The sequence below is a fragment of the Trichoplusia ni genome, chromosome 8 (assembly GCF_003590095.1).
Source record: "Trichoplusia ni isolate ovarian cell line Hi5 chromosome 8, tn1, whole genome shotgun sequence".
Lineage (NCBI taxonomy): Eukaryota > Metazoa > Arthropoda > Insecta > Lepidoptera > Noctuidae > Trichoplusia > Trichoplusia ni.
In genome coordinates, this window is record NC_039485.1 from 5985765 (window position 1) to 6008618 (window position 22854).

At 33.5% G+C, this 22854-nt stretch overlaps 1 protein-coding gene across 1 annotated transcript; it reads left to right on the forward strand.

The window, feature by feature from the left end:
* The first annotated feature begins 11101 nt into the window (after positions 1-11101).
* On the forward strand, positions 11102-21268 carry LOC113496472. The gene is made up of 4 exons (XM_026875714.1): positions 11102-12257; positions 13201-13344; positions 18104-18237; positions 18962-21268. The coding sequence occupies exons 1-4, from the start codon at positions 11201-11203 to the stop codon at positions 19097-19099; spliced, it is 1473 nt and encodes a 490-aa protein (XP_026731515.1). The 5' UTR covers positions 11102-11200; the 3' UTR covers positions 19100-21268.
* Positions 21269-22854: the final 1586 nt, after the last annotated feature.

The following is a 22854-nucleotide window of genomic DNA, read 5'->3' on the forward strand; positions in this document are numbered from 1 at the left end:
TGGACATATCTATAATCTTCTCTCACGACTGTAAACTTAATATTTTTCCACAACTTCCCACAAAGGCCCCATAACGAAGTGAAATAGCCAAATAAGAAGGTCTTAATGTCGCAGTTAGCTGAGAATTCTCCCTTGTGAATGCTGGGTCATTAGCGCTATGTTATTGCGAATTACCCGTAAGACTCGGCGCCCCGACTCTGGCAGTCACGTTTAATCTGAATTTTCCTTATACTATAGCTACTTTGTACTCTACATACGAGATTTTACGAATGCTCCAAAGCGTCTCCCATATGCAGAATTAAATTATAGTAATAAATTTAAAATGTATTCGGGCAATAGCCGAATGTAAAAGCCGTGTTTATTTGACCTACGTAAAAGGTTTGAGTACTATGTTAATTGCTATGCGACCTTTTTTGTGAAATCACTGCAAGTGCAACGAGTGTCGTATTAAAATTGGGGGTTTTAAACTGAGCTATACAGGTACTATGGTTGTTCCCAGCCAGACAACTGGATGGTATTGTTCATTGTTCAACACGTCGAACGATGAGAGCGTAAAGCGTATCCGTATTTAAATCACGTTAAAATGTTTTAAGCCTATGAACATTGTGAAAACGAAAGCTGATTTTAAATTACTGAACGCTGGCAGGCAAGTGGGACAAGGGTCTTAAAATCCATCACGCACGACGCCGATCTTATTTAGATAAGTAGCAGTCAGCTGTCGGAAGGCCACCCTGCTTAGTTCGCTTGACTGATTGCTGCTAATGAATGTCACACTTTAATCTTTCCGCTAAATCCTCACACCCACAAAGAATATCAATAACGTTACTTAGTCGATACAAATATACGGAAAATATATATATTAAATGCGGGGTTAAATATGTTATTACATGAAAATGTAAGAGATTAATGTAAACGTAAACAAACATACCGTTGGAGACATATTGTAGTCGGCTTTCGGCTTCGTTGAATATTTAAAGTAAACAGTCAAATTAATCACATACGATTTCTGTCAGCCACACAAAATTGCATTTAATTAGGTATAACGCGGCCACTCCGACCGCAGCTTGTTCAACAAGCCTACATAAATAAAGAGAGATTACATATGGACGATCTAACTGAGTGCGCACCGATGTCACCGCATTAAATAACACGTTTCACTGGTCGCATATAATTTTCAGTACTAATTTGTTCCAACTTCATTAACGGTTTACCAAAAATCTGATTCAATTTCTTTGATCTTTACTTGGAAACTTTTTCGATTTTGAATTCGTTACTAGAACATAGATATTTGTGTTGCTATCTCGATCATTCTTGTTTTGCTTTTGTGTTGTTAACACTGCTACTTTCCTTTGTTTTTGAAGATTTTCGGATTTCATGAAACCTTTAAAAAACTGCTAATCATTTTAAAATTTTAAAATAAATTCAAATACATGTTAAGCTACTAATTTGTTTTTATACTAGCTGTTGAAGAGACTTCTCTCCGTTATTTTAACATATTTCACTAATGCTCTAACAGTCTCATAACACTGAAATATTAAAATTATTTTTAATTAGCTTCATTTGAAGAATACTTTCTGACCTGAATATTTTAGTAACAATTCATTAAAAGATATATACAAGGTGTATTTATATGCCTCACAGTAAAAGCGTCCTAAAACACAAGAGTAGGATGTGCATCTTGGGATGCAGTTATGTTACCCATATGACCGCCAACAAATCTTGGGTACGTATATCCTGTAGCTCGCAGTTCTAGAAGAGGTATAAATTGCAGTTTACAAGGACTAATAAAGACCTTGTTACATGGTCCAACTGTAAGAATGCTATGCTAACAATAGGGATGATGACTGGCCACTGAGTATAAAAAATAAAAATCTATTTAAGTAGTTTCTCAGTTACATACTCAAAAAATTTTGGACAGATATTTTTACGATAAAAAAAATACAAAGATTATTTGAAAGTTTACCGTAGTTCATCACAAGCATCCACTCCGGATGCTTGTGATGTAACACTCTCGTACAATTTATACGTCACGTGTAAAGTGACACTTCGACTACAATCTTATTATAATAGGTATTCCATTTCTCAGAATTTCATTTAACCTTCATCATCAGAAACTATTTTAATTATATCAAAATGATAAAAATGTAATAAAATCTACTCTGTTAGTCAGATATGAATCTACGAAGATTCTGCAAACTTAATCTTATGGAAATTTTTATAGCACATGTCTGGAGCACCTACTTACCCTAGTTCCACCTTAGCGGTTTTCATTTGAGGGCATTTTTTGAGATGTGATTCTGAAATAATTGGAATAGAAAATCTTCTAGGTACTTACCTGCTTAGTAACTATTAACATTAATTAAAATAGTATTAGACATGAATTTAATGACGGAACACTAGACTCACTAATATTCAAACTTAATGACTGTTGTAAAAAACTTGGCTATGTTTTACCAGAATTTCTTGTTAAAAATATCAAAATACAGAAAAACCTCAAATAAAAAATATCAAGACTATACTTAAAATTCTGCAACGGATTAAAAAGCTTAAAATGAAATTGGGAAAAGCAGAGGAAGGCAAAAAGTGTTTCAACCTAGGATTCGGTGTAAACCATATTTACCATCAAACAGCTGGTGCATTTACATTTTATAGGTCTCAGTTAGTCAAAAGTTGTATAGTTGAAAGGCCAACTATAAAATTACCAAGTTACTGAAGTTGGAAACAGGCTTGCCGCAGGCTCGGATGTTTTATCTCCGGTCGCGTTTATTTGCTTTGAATGAAGTGTTATTTTTCACTGTTCTGAAAACAAACAACGGAATCAAGTGTCATATGAGTCTGCGTGGGCTTTATATTTATTTTTGTTTCGTTCCTTTTGTCGCAGCTGTTACCGATTTTTAAAAATTATGTGTTAATTCTTTCGTTTTCAAATTTTACATGTGTACAGACTACCTAAATCTCTATTACTTATCGAATTATTGTATGTTCGATGCCAACTCGTTACATAGGTATATCATTTTACGCCTTTCGATTTCCGTATAATCAATTATAATGGTTCATTATTTCCACTCTTTCGCAAATCACAAATCTATTAACCGACCTTTTTCTTAAGAAATAAATAAAAAAATCGAAATAGATATACATATATTACGAAAGACATATCTTACAGAAAAAAATATTATATTCCGTCCTACACCTCTTCGTATTAAAAAATAAACCAGTAATATATCCCAAAAGGTCTGAGTAGTTACCGTTAACATTTCTGGCAATACTCGGTGTCCCCCAGGGGCCTATCTGTTCTTCAATTTGTGGAGATCGCGAAGTACCTACGTCATCGTCCTTAGAAACATCGGAAATTTCCTCAGATCAAACGGTTCTTATCAGAGGTGATTTTGAAACATTTGTAAATACATAACAGCTTAAGGTAGAGACCTCTTGTAATATTTAGGAGTTCGTTTTAGAAGGAAAATGAGGTTCGTCTTAACATGAAAAAGTGTAGGTATTTTGAGACCTATAGATGTGTTTCTATGTATTCTAGATGTTATTTATATTAAATTAGTAATAATTTAGTTTGACAACAGACTGAACGACTTAGTCAACAAGTTAAATTATTATTACCGAAGATGCATTATATTCCGATGTTTCTTTAAAAATCAATTCTTGAAAAGTAATTTACAACAATTTTTCATAATTTTAGCATGCCTTTAAATAATAAAGTTAGTAAGAATGTCCCTTACAAACAATCTCTCTCAGTACCATATCATATAGTTTTAAAACAGATATTTAGCAACTATGAATAGTTTCACAATCCACGGTCTGGTTTCGATTCACCCGATCGGATATACTCGTGGCTTAAATGAAAGCGTATCGTGTTTCTAAGAGGATAGTGTGGCGCTAAGAGCAGCCTTTGAGTACCCACTGAAACCCGCAGTATGGAGTGAAAGAAAAACCGTGAAGGTTTATACCCTAAGGCCCGTATTTGTGCTGGAGAGAACGAAATTAAGACAAATAATTTGAGCAAAAAACCTGGTTAAGTTCAAGTCAAAATCTCCTGGCTGAGGGTTCCGTACAAATAGGCTGAAGAAATCAAATTAGTTACCCGACAAATACAATTGAAGGAACCCGAAAATGTATTAGTCACTTAACACATCAATGACCGTAACAAAAGTTGGTTAACCTCGATCTTTATTTTTAATATATGTTAGGCTATATAAAATCCGTCATGTGTCAAAAACTTTACCATCTAAGATACAGCCTGGTGGCGGATGGACGGACAGAGAAACACAGTCTAATTTCTTTAACTCTTATTCCCAAGTTATGGAAGATACATTTCGTGTTTAATACACTTGCTCAACATTTCCTAAATCTATCTGATAAATGGATGTCAATTTGGATACTTATCGGATTGTTTTCAAATAGTGGGTTAAGGAAACTGGTAAATATTAGAGATCGAAACATATTTTAATATACAGTCATGAATACGTTTTATGTTATAGCTGGTAATTAGTTATTAATTCCGATGTTCTTTACGTGTAAGTCAAAACCACTTTTATTTATTTCTCTCTTAAGTAAAAACCTTTATCAAGGCTTTTAAATAGAATCAAACATTTATGACAAAAAGTCAGAATGGCTAAATAGTAATTTGATCAATTTCTTTCGTAATGTATAAAGTTCATCATTTGAATATACCTATGAAAAAATACCTTAAACTCGAGTAAGTACAGAAAACTACGTATCCAATACGAAAATAGAGCCTACATGTGATGCTAACATTCGCCATAACTTCCGTTCTGTATTTATATACGTTCCGTGTAATAAATACTGTCAGACCAAAACATGGGTATTACCCACAAAACCAGATCCAAGCCAACGCATGTCAATACCGCTCCGATTTCGACTACTGTTAATTTGGGGAAATGAAAGGCAATGGTTTGGTTTTCGATGTAGGACATCCGATCCCTTTGGGAGTTCGTAGCTTTGTTAATTACTAGGCACCATACGTAAGCTTAGATAAAACCGAAAACGTTACTAGACACGTCTTCGTGTATGTGCCAATGGAATTAAACAAATGTTTGTGAACGGAGTGGGGTTTAATTAGAAGCTCAAACAAAAACGAAATGCCTGATCCGTATTAAAGGACATCTGGTATTACAGAGATTAGTAAACAAATGAATGTAGAACATTTTTAGTAATGTTGTGATAATGTTTAACTTCAGCAATACTCAAAATTAGTCCGTGAATTCATAACATCAGATTAATTTATAAATTAGCCAAATCTAATTGGTAAATAATATTATTAATTTAACCGGTAGCACAAAATAATTGAAACACATCACGTTATTTACAGAAAAACAGAATTTAAGCAAATATTCAATTCGAGGTAAATTAAACTATTTCGTGATTATACAATAAACACTAACAGGCTGCAAAACTAATCAACATTCCCACTGTAATTACGCTACTAAACTTTGCATAATAGCTAATAAATTTAGGCAAAGCATCCGCAAAACCTGCAGTCAGTACAACATACGTATACAAGCACAGTCTACATTACAAATCCAGTCTGAACAATTTAGACTTCTGGTAACTTTACAAAAGTCTTTTTAAAAACTTTTCAGCGAGATACAATGAATGCCAACGGAGCTCCACTTAAAATTTCCCCCAAAGAAATATGTAGAGTTCTACCGTCTCAAAAGGCGAATTCGTCGTAGGAATCTCGACGGCTGGTTTAATTAGCCGTTTTAATGAATGTCGAGGCACGTACGCTGTAAATGCGGCCCATTACCTGCGTAATTCACGCAATGATAACAAAGACGCGGGCCCCGAGAAGGCGCCATCTCGACGACAGCGAGCATCACTACAATACCCGCTTTTCAGTATTTTTCAAAAATATTTAAATTTCGAGTGAATATAATTAGACGCAGCGATAAGAGAACCTAGTAGTTACGTAACTAGTAATAAATGTTCTGCTGTAAGGAGGTCTGTTGTACATTTGTGTACTTTTTGGAAGCAGTTGAAAGTAATAAAAACTAAAATACCACTTCACAAATTGCCTTTCAACGGTCATTGAGAGTATTCGAGGATGATCGCAGATGTGTGTTAATGGGATGTTTTTCCTTAAGTATATATTATGCCATTATCTTATTTCTTTTTGGGGGAAACGCAAAGATGATGCATGCGCACATATGAAGACTCTGAGGTCATATCAAGAATATTATTTATAATTTCCGATTACTAACTATTGAATTCAAAAATGAAATATTAGCCTTGTTTTGTAAACAAAGTAAAAATTACGTAGGTCTATCAAGATTGTAGATATTTAAGTTGCAAAAGCTGCGTACAAAGCATTTTTCCTTAAATTAAATTATGTTTCAGAGAATAAGATTGCTTTACATTACAGGAAACGGAATAGCGATTATCACATTTACGTCTTAATGTTTCTTTAAAAGCTTTTCATATTTTCGCTTATTTATGCTAATCTAAAAGTCGGGAGCAATAATATTGAAAAAATATGGCCGTCGGAGACACGGGTCTCCATAAAACGGCATAAGTGGGGCAAACTTGAAACATAATTTAGCTGTTTGAAAACTTGTCTTTGCTCTTAGTTGATATTTTTATTGTGGGCTTTTATCACATGTGTCATGTGTCGATATCCTTTTTATTGTTTCAAATGCGACTAATGACGTCATTTGTCTTTAAATGTTCTTTTATCTGCCTAACTGTTTTTAAACCAGTTTTCATATAACATGAGACCAGAAATATACACGTGTTTTACTAATGCGACTCCTTACTTACCACATCAAAGAATTTCCTACAAAATAACCATGTGAAATGTACATAAACACTTTAACTTAGGTACTTTACCAGTTTGTTTTTTCACACATGCTCGGGGCCGTTTATACGTAATGCTCGTCGCAAATTACAGTACTCGTTAAGTACTCTGTTGTAAGAATTAAGTGAGCAATAACACATCGCTAACGAGTGCTCAGTCTGAACTCCACCGACTAAACGTGACAAAGGGCCGTGTCGCCTCTTGTACGAGCGCTCATGAAGGTACTTCTATTATATCCCCGTATCACTTATTTGGCAAATTTTGTTTAAATTATAAGCTATTTATTTAAAGTTAAGATGAGGCAGATTTCGCATGTATTTTCTATTTGAATTCATATTACATGAACACTATTGATTGAAAAATAATGAGGGGTCACTTGATATGAACTTTAAATAAAATTGATTGAGTCAAAAAGTTTGTAACAGAGACGCAGCGTGCTGTGGAGTTTGTGGTGCCATTACTTCTGAACAGCTGATGTCACGGGGTGATATCTATAAATGTATTTGGAGACTTTAAGAAAGTTACTTGAAAGTCTATTTTCAATTAATTATTTTAGGCTTTTCAGTGTTCCCAGAATTGCTGTGAATTACTGGATTAACGTGTTTTAGTGTGTCAGCAACACTTAACTATCATAAGTTAATATACACATACTTATAATGCCTAATGTGAACCAGTCCATATGAACACAAGGTTCTTTCTTAGTTTACTCAAAGCATGGACTATCTTGAAAGTACCTAAGTAAAAAAGTAAAAAGAATAGAGTATATAATACTGATTATTTTCACACCCACGTTTCCAGTATTTTAGGACATTCAAAATTTAATCAAAAAATTTCGAAGCCGCGCGGCTCGAGGCACAAATTAAATATTCGGTAAAAGCTGCCAAACAAACTTTTCGTAGACTTTTTAATGTTTCTTTTAAACGAAGATTTAACGAAAAAGTAATGAATGCACAAAATGAGTTCTCACCATTGAAATCTCATTCAACAGTGATTATTTCTTTATTGTACTTTATTGAGATTTTATCCCACATCTTCACTTCGGCCATTTCAATACTATGCTCTCCGTGATATTATCATATTATCAGTAATTTCGTCATGCATCACAAGTAGATAGTTTAGTAATAAACACGACATTAAAATATTAAGTAGCCATCAACTCGCGATTACTAGGTAACCCATTTCTTGAAATTCGTAACTATTTCTAAAATAAATTTCGCGAATCCAGCCGAAAAAATATATGGATACATTTTAATTTTATTTCTGTATCGGCTTAACCGCCTTTTCGAAAACATAATATAATATTCGGCTCCGTAAAAACATTCGTGCGAACGTGACTTTATAAAAAATATTTTACCCGAGTCTAGGAGTCAGCGTATGTAAAATTCATAACAGTGAACGCACCAAACGGACAAAATCCCTGGTCGGCCATGTTTTGCAGAATGTACGTTTAACACTGTCGCACCAGAGACTGTGGATACCTATGTATGTAACAATAGCTGAATTCAGACTTACCCGAGTTAATTGGACTCTATATTGAATAGTCCAGATACCGGATATTTTGAATATATGCCAGTGCTACTTACAGTATTTTATACGTCAGATTCGTTTTTGAATTTTTAATTTACATTCCACAAGTCACAGTCGGCTGTTTTATATTAAAGCCTTTTCAATCAGCGGTGACACGGTATAGGATATTTCTTTTAATTTTATTCTGTGTTCTTTCTGTTTTTTTTTCGTCTTTATTTTTAAATTACATCGGGGCTAACATGGAGTGAAAATGCATTCTTTTTTAAAAAACCTTACTTTAAAAATAGTTCAAAATATTTCGAAACAATTATTGTAACACAATTTCGATCTTGATTGAGCGCATTATATGTACTGCATGTGTCATTCAATTTACGATTCATCATCACATCAAAAAATCGTTGTGACTTCACTCGGGAAAATGGAATTTAACAATTTTGACAATAATATCACGTAGCCACAGTTCCCATTGCGGCAGATTTTATCTACCACGTTAACGAAAGAAGTTCTTTGCATAATGCAAATCTATTGTTACCTGGGGAGAAAGAACAATTAAAAATGTATGTAATTATATTAAAAACTTCACAATGGACTTTTAAATTCTACTGTTTATGTTATCGCGTAAAGAAATCCACTTAATCTTAACAATGAAATGTTTTTCCTACTTTTATCAAAGTTCTTGAAAGGAATGAAAATGAAATTAGGTATCCAGTTGTCGTCCTAGGTAGAATGCCTTATTCTTCTTTGCGACTACAAAGCACCTAGATATAACCTAATACCAAAGACTGTTTAAGCTGTAGAAATAATAATGTGTGATTATTGTCGTGGGTGCATATTTTCAAATGAACTAGAAAAAGCTTACAACTACTACTTCTTTAAAAATGGAAGCAGAAGTGCATAATAACATATTTATGTTTATTGTGCATAATAACTACCTCCGGTTTCTCACTAATCACTGACTTAAAATTAAATAAGTACCTATAGGTACCTACACTTATTCGTTTTTCAAAGTTCATTGTTTTCTTTCTTTTCACATTTGTTATGTAGATGGCTGATTAAAAGTGTCATGGTTAATTAATCAATCAGCCTTCCGGAAACCGGACGTACGTAATGTTTGTTGCGTCATCTTCTTTGTATAGGTAGGTAGACTAAGGCCCGATTTTTCAATCGTCAGATAACTTTTATCTGAGGGATAAATATGGCCGTTTGACATATTTTCTATACAAAAGCTGTCAAAACGTCAAACAAATTCGTCGAATAAAAGTTATCTGGCGATTGAAAAATCGGCCCTAAGTAATTTAAATTACTTGCTGAATGAAAAACCAAACCTATTAGCATATAAGTATTAAAGTATATTGGCTTGCAATAAAAAAATAGGAAAATTATCTGGTTCTTTTACTATTTTTCCACTGTGAATACAGTTATTTTCTACCTCGAGTTAGTCGTTGGTACGTCATCAACAGTCCGTTATATTTTTAACCGCAAATCATAAAAGGAAAAAATAGTCTTCATTCCATTTTCAATTTCTCGTTCACTGATGGATTGCTCGCTGAGTTCTCTAACCTTTTAAGCCAATCGAATGAAAAATTAAATATCTCAATCTGAGAAATAATTTCCAGAACGCTAGATTTTTGTTCAGATTAAAAAGCAGTTTTGAATAAAATATCAAAAGGTTCAATTGATTCTCGCGTTACCTACTATAAATTGTAAAATCAAAGGTCAAGGAATATAGAATATCGTTTGCTTTAGAAAAATACGCATACAAAATTTGCTGACGTAGGTACCTATTGAGTAGTAGTAGGTAGTGTAGGTACCTACTTAAAAAAGAGAAAAACTCAGTATAAAAAGGCGTGATGTAAAAGTAAAGCAAAAATAAAGGTATCAAATTTAATATGCAAATTAAATAAATTATCTATCCTTTATTTTCGATAAGTATGTGTAATAAGACACACAAACATTACCTAAATATCTACCTCTAGTATGAGATTATTCCCTTACTTTTAAGTCTTTAAACAAATGGAGTATCGTCACATGCTACTACTTAACATGTTGTTTTGTGTTGGAAGTGACACTGCAATTGTACGTAAAATACAGTGTGTATGCAACTTAATATGGTGCGACTAGCAAGGCTTAAAATAGATTCTAGAAATCTCTTTCGAGGTGCAGTAACATTCGATTCTTATAGGTATTCCACAGATTTTTGTAACCGAATATTGTCTTACGATAGTTGTAGCATGTCTCGCATTCATTTCTATTACTTTAATCAAATCTATTAATCGTTTATTTCAAATTTTCAAATCTAATTACGGTAGATAGGCACAGTAGGCCTTAAGCAGTCGGCTATAGGTACATATATAAACAGATCATGTAAGTTTTTCATGCTACTTGTATCCATAGAAACCCCTTAGCCACAATTATTTCTTTAAAATAAATTATTACAATTCATTGTGGCCCTACAAACAATGAGCAGAGCGGCTAACGCCATCTGTTAATCAGCTGTTCAAACTATGTCAGAATTTTACCAACAGTGTTACTATAAAACATTATTATAAGCAATAAGGTTAGTGGGTAAGTTAAAACATAATTTATATTCAACGTTATGAATGAGTTAATATCGCTAAAACTTTATTTGGAAAACACGTATTTATATAGGAACGATTCTAATTATTATTTTTATTCATACCTAAATGAATGACTTTAACTTTTGACAAGCAGTGACTTATAGACTTATGACATTCATGACAGGGACAGTTCATTGCCATAAAATCTGTCGATAGCGTGTTGTGTGATTATCATCCGATATTCTTATTATATCTAAGTTGGTAATCGTATAAGTCAACAATAAACATGTTTCAGTATTTTCTTGCTTTTCTGTTAATTAATTCGTGTTATCAAAGTTTAGGAGTACCGCTACCAGCAACTGCTCCAAATCATTTATTATCGAAATCACTCGTTGCACTAGCGGGTCAATGTGAAAATGCGTTTTTAGCAAATCAACTTAAAAGCAAAATACACGATTGTGCGATATTCGTTCCACCGTATAGTAAAAAGCAATTCCAGTGTTTGATATTCTATGACATAAATATGCAGTTGTGTTCTGCTGTGGCTATGAATAAACTGTCACTGAACGACGATTATCTGGTTAAAATAAATGAGAAGCAGGATGTTAACAATGTGTGCACTCTAGCAAAGGACTGGGTTTTCACGAACATTACAGAATTCGTCAATTACAAAACAACAGCAGAAAAATTCTTCAAATTACCTGCAACTTGTGGCGATATTTGTGGCGTAGAAGAAGCACTGAATGAAGCCAACTACTATTGCAAGTATTATATGTGGGGCATAGACATGTTGAAGACTCAGGTGTCTACAACAGCCAATAATGCTAACAACAATGCAGTTGCAGTACCCGAGCCTGATGTTATTGCTAATGCTGATATTGCAGTACCAAATAACAGTTATCCAATAAACCCACAGGATATTAACACACATAAATTAAAGGAACAAATCCAACAAACTCAACCAGGTGTAGCCCATACACCAGATGTTAAGGAGGAACAACCAGTGGTCAATGTTGAGGGTGTAAAATCAGATGCAGCTGTGCCTTCTACACCTCAGCAGACATCAAGTGTTGTAGCGGCTGAAGATGCAAGCAAAAATGAAGATGCTGAAGGGAATGTGGAGAGGGAAGATGATCCCTCCATGCCTTTGCCAGAGAATATAATACCTAGTGACAATGCTAATGCTAATAAGTCAACTGTGAGTACTGGGAAAAAGCCAGCTGAGGCAAAAGATGATGTTGTGCCCGAGGCTGGAAAAGACTTGCCCCTTAACGCTGAGCAGAAAGAGGCTGTGCTGGACAACCCTAAGCCAAAAGGAATTGGAGATGCTGATGACTATGCAGGTAAGGCAAGAGATTGGATCATGAGAAAAGACTTTTTTCATTGGATTCTATTGCGAATTTATACATTCATGTTATTGATCGGCATTGGATTCTATTGTGTTTATTATTTTAAGTAGTTTTTATTTCTTCTTAGGTTTTATTGGTTATTTATTGTTTGTGGACAGGCACACAGTGTTATTTTTATTCAGTTTAAAAAGAATTATATTCTTATTTTAAATGATTATGAATAGTTGTTTTAATTTTTATGAAACTGGGGCTTTCAATTTGCATTATACAAAATCAGGCCAGTTAATATTCATTATTGAGTATAAAATACTAATAGAAGTGTTTAAGTGGCACAAAAATGATTACACAAACAGTATGTATTAGAAGTTAGTAATTTTATCTAATATTATATCAGTAAGTCAGTAATCTGTCTATACATTGCATTATCTTGTTCTTGGAATAAGATATTGTTTGTTTAATTACATTGATCGATAATTTGTAAAAATAAAATGCCCATTATTAATTCATGTTCTTTTATCATTTAATTGTTGGTTGTTAGTGAAAGAAAATTGATTGATTATGATAACAATTGCTTGGTAGTCAAATTTTAACCAGTTTAAATTGCATATTTCTGCATTTACATGTTTAAGTAGAATCTGTTCAAAGCATTGTTGAAGTCTATTATTTTAATTAAATTTATCTATTTCTTCTATAACTGTGCACTACAGACCACCTGCACAAATGTTACTCTTTTAGTATGAAGTCTATCCAAAGATTGTCTTACAATATAAATATTGCTTTCTGCACTTAGACTGCATGATAATGTGACACCATGTAATTATTTATGTGAGTTAAATCCAATATAAATGTGGTGTGCAATTAGGAAAATTCTATCTATCTATGTATCTAAGTTATACCAATTTGAAGTAATAAATCTAATATTCAAATATAATTCCAGATTCTGAGGGTAATGACAATGTAGGGGATGATGATGGAGAGGACCCCGGATTGGAGATCAAGCCAGAACAGGATGCCAATCAAAATACTTTCAGTAAGACCAAGCTCAATGTACCCGCCCCTGAAGACGATGCCCCTCAGAAAGGTAATTATAAACAACCATACTTTTTTATTTAACAACTTATACAGAAAACATACAATGATTTTAAGATATGGTTATTATAGAAATATTACACACTAGCTGTTGCCCGCGACTTCGTCCCCGTGGGTAGAAGATTTAAGTTATGATTTATACCTGCCCTGCTTTTTTCACATTTTCCATTGTACACAGACAATTTCACATTGTTTCTTCGCTCCTATTAGTCGCGGCGTGATGGTTTATAGCTTAAAGCCTGCCTCGATGAATGGTCTATTCAACACAAAGAATTTTTCAATTTGGACCAGTAGTTCCTGAGATTAGCGCGTTCAAACAAACTCTTCAGCTATATATATTAGTATAGAGTATAGATAATAAGCTTTATAAATGCGGACAACATCACATACATTGTTCTGAACCCAAAGTAAGTTGCTTAAGCACTTGTGTCATGGAATTCAAATACAACGAAGGTACCATAAACGCCCAGACCCGAGACAATGTAGAAATGACAATTTTTTATTGACCCTACCGTGGATCGAACCCGGGACCTCAGAGCTAGTGACATCTTGAAATCGGTGCGTACGCCAACGCCACTCGACCACGGAGGTCGTCAATTTTAACTACAAAACATGTAATCAATGAACCTTTAATTGAAAGACTACAGGGTGAAACTTGACGATTTTTTATTTGATCATTATATGATAGGATCATATCCAGAAGGTTGGTCACAGATTACTAAATAGTTACTACGTAAGTTTGGTATCATTTGGTCATTGTGAAGAGGCAACTCCGTTATGCTTTATTTTGTTAATTGACATTTCCCAATTACCTACATTTGTTATTGTGTTGTTGCACCATCTATCTTACTTACCAGACATTTAACTTGTCAAGTTCGTATGTTTGGCAATAGTAAATGTAAGTGTTTTGTTTTCATAAACTATTCTTTCTCCGGTGGCCTGTTGCAATACTTTTATTATTGTAATCCTATTGACAAAACATTGAAAACGAATGAGAGAATTACATACTGTTTTGAATTTCTTCTGTGGATGAAGGCCTTAGATTTGTAATCAAACAGTGTTTGAGAAACTCGGTGACATGAGTTCTTAAACAAATGAAGACTATTACTGAAGAATTTAAATGCATTAAGAATTATATATTTTTTTCTGTCGCTACTCTATGAATACAACTTTTGAACGCTGTGTAGTTCACGTGTCACCCATGAACTGTACTTTCTGTTCCTTTAATTTTAACATATAAAGTGATTGGATCAGTATAAGATGAAATGCTACCTAAAACCGATTGATGTTTTGTTATTCGGCCATAAGTCTGTTATTCGATCAAGGCCCTGAACGGAATGAATGCAACGCTAAATATAAACTTCATTTACAATTCAAACTGACCTACGACTTCTTAGTATTATTATATTCAAAGTGTTCATCGTGATTTGTGTTATGCAATTCTACCTTGACGATTGAGTCATCAGTATTTAACTTGTATTAACTTTTTTTATATCATATTTACACACATCATATTGTTGACCTTGAAAAGTATTTATCACAATCTCTGGTGCATGATTTTTTAAGGTCAACCTAGTAGACAGCAGTGATGGCCTGATGGATGGACCGTTGGACTGCCATGTTTAGGTCGTAGGTTCGAATCGTGGCATGCATACCATACATAACAATACTCGGACAGCACATCTGATAATTTCTCAAGAAGGGTCTTAAGCTACATTAGAATGTCACTGCAGTGATACTTACGGAATAATGTGCACGCAAATTCTTCCCGTTTTTGTAAAATATTTAATTACTGGTCCACCTCTATTAATCATAGTGTGATTTTAGGTTTATATAATACTGTGCTATTATACACCACAGAATTTCTTTTCCGTTCTTTATTTTGATAAGGATTCTTACCATCGTCGTTGCATCGTAATGAAAAAACTTTGGAATAAACGTTTGGAAAAATTGTATAGTTGTCATATTTATTTTGATTTTGATAAGGATAACTTGAGATAGTTAAACAAAAACAGCAAGAAGTTTTGTTTTGGAATAAAATTATTAGCCAAAAAAATGGTTATGGTGAGCCGACCTTAAAAGATAGGTATGTGCTGTCTCAGACTTTTTTATAGGTCTTTTTATGGTGTACAATATTGTAGAACATTATTTTGAAGTATATCTTGCGGTTAAGCCAGCGTTTGCAATGAAAGCGTAAAGAAATAGTGAATACATTTGAAATCGTTAAAATTGACTATGTTCCTGTACGAAAATATGCAAAGAAAACCTTCCTCATAAATCACTTTATCCATTAAATAAAACCGCATCAAAATCCGTCGAGTAGTTTCAAAGATTTAAGTGGTCAAGGGGAAATAGGGACAGAAAAAGCGAAAAAGCCTTCCTCGATAAATAGGTACCCATAAAGGCTAGTAGTAGTTCCTGAGATGAGCGTGTTTTAACAAACAAGAAAACTCTTCAGCTTATAATATTAGAGCAGATATTTAAAAAAACTACTGATTAATACTTAAGATAAAGATTACGGTTTATATGAATCATACATTTGCTGTGTCCAGATTTGATCTTGCTACGAAAATCATTTTCCGATTCATATTATCTTATCTTCTTAAAAAAAAAAGTTTTACGTATACTCTGTTATCTAGACAGGTTATCATAATAGTAGTAAACGGTAATATTGTTATGCATGTAATATTTCTACAATAATACAAAGGCACTTACTTGTACCTACTTGTAAACCTTGAAAAATGTACCATTCTTATTCCATTCTCGAATTTTAGGTTTTACCTAAAATTAAACATGTTCGATATAGGGAGGAAAATTATAACAAAAATTTTTTTCGTATAATTGAATCCTTTTTAAAAACTTCACGCTGTAAGAAAATTTATCTAATAAAATATACGAAATTCTCATGTCACGGTGTACGTAATTAAAGTTCTCCGAAACGGCTCGGCCGATTCTCATGAATCTTGTGTACGTATTGGGTAGGTCTGAGAATCGGATGATATCTATTTTTCATACCCCTAAGAGCATATTTTTTCATTCGTATACTAATGTTTTATTTTCTGCACTATGGCAACACAAGGTTTGCTGGGACAGCTAGTTTTAAATAAATAATATCCCTATTTACATTTGAAAAGTTATTTTTATTGTACCTATTCAAAATTGCATAGTCAATTTATCTTAGCCAAAACCCAATGCATAAACACCTATAACTTCCTTATATTGTCTGTCTAGATTCACGAGTCGTTTATGTTTTTATTCAAACGTTTCTCAGCCGGCTCCTCGACTGTTTGTTCAGGTGGGAGCTACACAAATAGAGTGCTCTACTTAGCTGCGCATTTAACAGTCTTTATTGACTGCGTGTAGTATAAATTATTTACCTTGTTTTATTTGACTTGTGTATTAAATTCGTGTACTTGTTCTTACTTATTGAAAATCACCAATTTCAATAGTCTGTATAAATGTAAAAAATATTCTCGTATTCCTTACATTCAAATTAATTGAAACTTATCTCTCATTTAAGTCAAAGATTTGCCTGTTCAACTAAGAGTACACAACAGACAAAAATAATAGTCTACATTTACTGTGTTCCCTCAGTAACATTATCACAGTTACAGTCGCAACTCGCAAGTAAGGTTATACTCTATTCAATCGTTGAAATCGAGCCTTTTTAGGCTATACAAATACTGACTTCAAATGCATAGCAGTTATGTACGCAAACACCGATATTGTATTCACGCGGCTGACATGTCGTGATAAAACAGTCGTAACGGTACTTTATGCCTCGAATATAATAGAGTGTACGTAATAGGCTACGCGTAGGTAACTCATTTGTCTCATGGAGCGTTTTCTAGATTTTTATACTGTTATGCAATGATGTGTCGATTGAATTGCACGATGCCGGCTTTGTTAATAAATACAGTTGATTGGGTAGTACACTTTTTTTTGCTTGATAATATTTTTTTAACAATAAAATACATACAATTTAATTCAATTAATAAACTACTGAGCCCAAATTATGAGACCAAACTTTTTTATGGGTCCAAATGACAGCTATTTCAAGTTATGAAAAAAATACAGACGAATTGAGAAACTCCGTTTTGAAGACGGTTGAAAAGGTGTTGTAAGTTTAAAGCCTGTTAAGTATGTCTTAAAATGCAGTGTTTTCTTGCCTTATACTGTTTGATTTCATTCGGGTTTATGACGTAAAGCAGATGTTTGTACTACGAGCTCTTAAACCGTATCGTCATTACGCACAATAACTATAGTGCGCCTCTTCACTTCCGAAAACGATTCGTCATCATTTATCTCACATGTAACTAAATATTTCCCGAAAAACACACAAGTGTTGGTTATTTAATGCCAATAGATAATGATTTATTTATTCATCAAATTACAATATAGCAGTTGTGTTGTATGTGGCACCAAATCGTTGGGCAGTCAAAAGATCTTTAATTATAATTAAATTAGAAAGTAAAAACCAACAATAAAACGAAGGCAAATGTTTACCAACTATAAAATATACAAATAATCATTAATATGTACAAAACAAAATAGCATTACACTCTCTTCTCCTTTTGCCATAATGAGCTATAAATCTACTTCATAATTGACCACCTAAGTATGTTACACTGTGGCATGCAATAAAGAATTGTACTGACACAATTCAACTTTCGTTTCTCAACTCACAAAATCTCAAACATACCACACGCTAAGTCTACCCATTCGTAATGTTTTCGATTGTACTTTTTCAGAATACTTCCCCAACACAGTTCCCGATGGTTTCTCAGAGGATAGCGACCACTTCTTCCCGTTCTTCATGACGTCAGTCGTTCTTATGGTGTTGCTATACGTCCTGTACCATAACAAGAGCAAAGTGACCAAAGTGGTGAGTATTTTTACTTCTAGTACCTAGCAAAGTTATCAGACTGTAAAATCGCCTTCTAAGACGACCATTACATCTTGTTTAGTGGAAAATTTTCGCTTCTTACTCTGGTGACTAAAAAGTTACAAATCTCCTTTAGGATAGCTAGAATATACGTTACCAGTATCCCTAATAGCTTAAATGATGGCTATATAAACCCATTGGAGCTATAATTGAACATGCGTTAGAAAAACTTGATATTTTTAAACTAATTGACACACGCATCAGTTTTTTAGCTGCTAGTGTCTTTTCATGGGCGGTCTCACCATAATTGACTTAGTTGCTTTCGAGGTTGCATTTGTACAACTATTTAAATACTATCTCCAATAACTCATGTTTGTCTTGATAGCACATTATTTTTGTTCAAATAAAATTTTGGTCTGCTACTTCCATTTAGATAGATATACTTAATTTTAAAAAATCTTAATGTAAAAATGGTTCTACTTTCTACAACATAGCATTATGCATGCATTTGAATATTTATTGAAGATAGAAAATTAACTTTCTTTTTTAGTATACATATAGTATGGGTATGTATGGGTATGTATAGGTAGGTACTTACCAGTTACAATACGAAGTCTTTATATTCTACCATTTCCGGTGTAAAAAAAATTTGGATAAGGTCTTCGAAGGCACAGTAGAGCCTCGCGCCAAGTTACAATTACTTATTGCATTTTTTTTATTCCAGTTCTTTGGCTTAATACTTGAGGGTCGTCAAAGCGGTCGTCGCCGCAACAGCAGGGGTCATTCCTACCGTCGCCTGGACACGTTAGAGCAAGCGATGAATACAAACACCGCTGCACCGCCCAGCAAGATCATATACTGAATACCGGTAAAGCGGGGTTAATAGGTCCAGGGGTGAATAGAAACAAATTTAAGACAGTTTTGGTGTTATAGTTTACCAAATATGAAAATAGCTTATCTTGATTACGCAGTTACGTTTCTACTGTAGGTACTTGTAATTTAATACAGTAAATGTGATTCATACAGGCAGGATACCAACTCTAGACCGCTAGTGCAATATCCTAATTTTTTTTAACTATTTAGAGCCTTATATTAATGATTTTATGCTGTTATCCTAGTGAATCCGCTGTTCAAATTGTCTCTATACACCTGGGTATCTATCTGCCCCATTTTGCGGTATCAGTTTAACACTTAGGTAACAAAGTGACCGCCATGTCGCGGAAGTGATAGGTACTCTACGGCTAAACATTTCTGTAATAAATTTATATTACTTAAATAACGTATTTAAACTGAATTTTTATATGAAGGTAATTCGCTATTCTGTGGTAACCTCGATTATTTTAAATTTTCCCGATTTTGTTTGAACTTGGCATTATATTTTGTGGTGTAGTTGTATCTCTACAACTTTTTTATTATCTAGTCTTTGTAATGCCCTGGTGATGAAATACAGGTGCTATTTTTCCAAATTTTGTTTCCTTTTTTTGTAAAAATATAAAAGGATTTTTCGACAAAATATTCTTTCGCCAAGGAACTGAAATTAATATAGTTGGTCTTGAGTTATTTGTTTAACATAAAAATGAGTGATGATCATGGTCCAAAGCTGGCCTGGTTATGACAGTTTTATCGGCAAGTAGTAGCAGGCAATACTGCAACACTTCAATGTGTTTTTCACAATATCATATAGCAAAGTGATTCCGCCTTTTTTATTTATGGTTTCATAAATTTTGTAAGGCATCCCTGGCGGGCTAATTTATTTTTACTTTTGTAACTCTTCACTTCTATACTTTATTTAACTACGCCACTATCATTCCCAATTTGATACCTTTTGATATTTATCGAATACTTACTAAGTTTGTTTGCACGCGGTGCCTCTTCCCTGTACGGGCATTATTATATAAATATTACTACTAAGCAGCTTCATTAAGGCGAAAAGTACAACACTAGGTTAGTAGAATCAAAAATAAAATAAAATTTAATATTGATAAACTTATAAACAACTTTACGTTAACTGTGATTAGAATAATAAAAAAAGAAAAAAAATGCTAAGATACTTTTGAGCCGGTAATTTTTATGGGTCTTATTTTTTTACTTAATTATTATTATTTAGTTCCTAAATATTACGTGTTACTTTATGAAATTTTGATTATAGAATATAGACATTGGCCCCTGGTTAGATCTCAATATGTTTAAATATTCGAAATTATATTGGGGTTACTTACACATTCAAATTCATATTTATTATATCATCAACTCCCTAGATAAGTGAGATTTCTGCAAGCGCTAATACTGATCAAATCGACCAGACGTATCGATTTGACTGGTCTTGTCACGACTAACGTGACTTGTTGAAAAGTAACCATTGCTATACATTCGAGCGATAACTATCAATGTGAACGGTTGTAAAATTTACATTTATCTATAGTGGTTTATCATTTCTTTGTATACTTTTCGATAACATTTGCTGTAGGTAGTAGTAAAAATAGGAATCCGATTGATATATTTACGTAAAAATGTATGTACTACAAACTTTAAAATTCAACGTGACTGCTTCTGTATTTTCATTACTTGACCAATTAAAGTGTTAGAAAGGGACAAAATATTAACGTGTGTTTAGGTTGTGGCTTTCGTACTGCCAATTTTTATTTACTTTTTTAGCTTAAAACACAATCAATTAAAAATAAATTTGTAATCTAAATAACGAATCATTTGTGTACATTGTGTAAATAAATGTCGTGAGCTTGTCCATAAAAAAATGTGATGGCAGAATTCTCAATATCATTTCTTTCCATTTGGTTCCGGTTGTGAATATTAGCAATATAGAATTTAAGTATTATATTATAATATCATGAGTATTATAACAGTTTGAATTTTCATTTGTAGTAACATACATATTTTAAATGGCAACACGCGATTTCTTTTTATTTTATGGTGTAATTATTAATGTTCATGCAAATCGTGTCCTCTAAGGACTAGTTTAAGATTAGATTTAATTTATTTCACTTTGTATTTATAATAAAGTTAAAAACACACACTAACATTTTATTTATATTTTATCCCAAGAAGAATTTAGCTGAGACGGATAGTTGAAACCCTCTGTTCATAAAGCCATCGTCACCTCTAAAACCCGACTTAACTCCAACGACCAGTGTAAGTACACAAGAAATATGGCGTCACTACGTCACTAATCGTTGTATATACTAGGCCTTACTAGGTAGCCATTTGAAGAAGATTGGAGACTTGCCTAGGTTTCAGCTACCAATATCTAAGGTAAGGTAGACCTGGACCGAAACTTAGTTGTTCCACGACCTCTGTGTTTTTAATTATAAAGCAAATACTGCTAGACGGTAGTACTCCAGGGTACACCGGGTACACGTAGTATCTCGCGTACACGGTACTAATACTACCTTTCCCTACCAATAGATGTCGCTACCGTCATGTCTCGGATAATAATCAAAAAGAAAACTTACGTAGAACTATTTATAATCTTTTCAAACTTTATAAGTAGGGTAACAATATCAAAGCTAAAGAAAACAGGATATGGTGGATCTACTTATATAGCAGTTTTTATAAAAGGCTTCTTACAAAAATCGTATCATGATTTTGTCCCCTTTTTATCCATAACTGGGTCATTGCTTCCATTCATCACCATAGTTATTGTGATGGGCTAAATATTGCTTTTGCAAACTGTATTTAGGTGTGATAACCACGGAAGATCAAGGAAGCGGAAGCTCGCGCCTTGATGAATAAGAAGGAAATTATGTAAGGCTTGCTGTATATCGGCAATCAGATTAAGGAATCACGTAAACATAAATGCATGGAGTTGTTATTGCGACTAAGAATGAATGAAAACTGTTTTTCTATTTTTTAGTTAGTTAGTTTGAATTCGTCAAATTTTTGATGATTTATCGACATAAGTAGCTACGTGGTTAGGTACCTAATACTTACAAAATAAGTACTTCAATGTTTTCCTTGGGTTTGTAGAACTATTGGTTGTAACCCGACAGTTAGAAAAAGATTCCCGCAGCTACTAGCCGGCCTTCATTAATTGAAGTGCTTATATACATACTTATAAAAGATTTGTTTTTAAACTTACAAATTTAGATTTACTTTGAATGTTAATGCCAGCTACTACTCTCGAAACTAATTTGATTGAGCGTTATTCCACCTGTCACTTCTAAAATTAACAGGGCTGGGCCTGGCTTTCCCATAGCCTTATGGGAAAATTTTGGGTAAAATTTTGTCGTTGCTTTTGCAGTATTCGTTGCGTGTTGAAGCCCTATATGTAAGCAAAAAGTCAGGATCAAATAGTATCTCGTAGAATTCGTATTCCTATGGCGATTATGTTTAGAAGTTTCGGTCATTTATTTTTGATTTCACTTTCAGGTTTTATGCAAGCAGGGGGTATCATTAATAGGCTTAAGTCAACCAACAAGTAATCCACCCCTTAACAGGACTCATTTAGCCAAAGTGCTATTCAGTTCTGATGATTAATCCTTAGTATAGATAGTTATGTTGGATTTACTGAGGATATTGCTAACGACCGCAAGCAATACAGTTTATGGAAACTTCAACCGCAATTGTGTTGTGGCATCGTGTTTTGTGGGAACTCTGGGAAAT

Coding starts and splice junctions, on each gene's coding strand:
- LOC113496472 (XM_026875714.1), top strand. CDS start 11,201: ATGTTTCAGTATTTTCTTGCTTTTCTGTTAATTAATTCGTGTTATCAA. Junction 12,258..13,200: donor AGATGCTGATGACTATGCAG/GTAAGGCAAGAG, acceptor ATATAATTCCAG/ATTCTGAGGGTAATGACAAT. Junction 18,238..18,961: donor AGAGCAAAGTGACCAAAGTG/GTGAGTATTTTT, acceptor TTTTTATTCCAG/TTCTTTGGCTTAATACTTGA.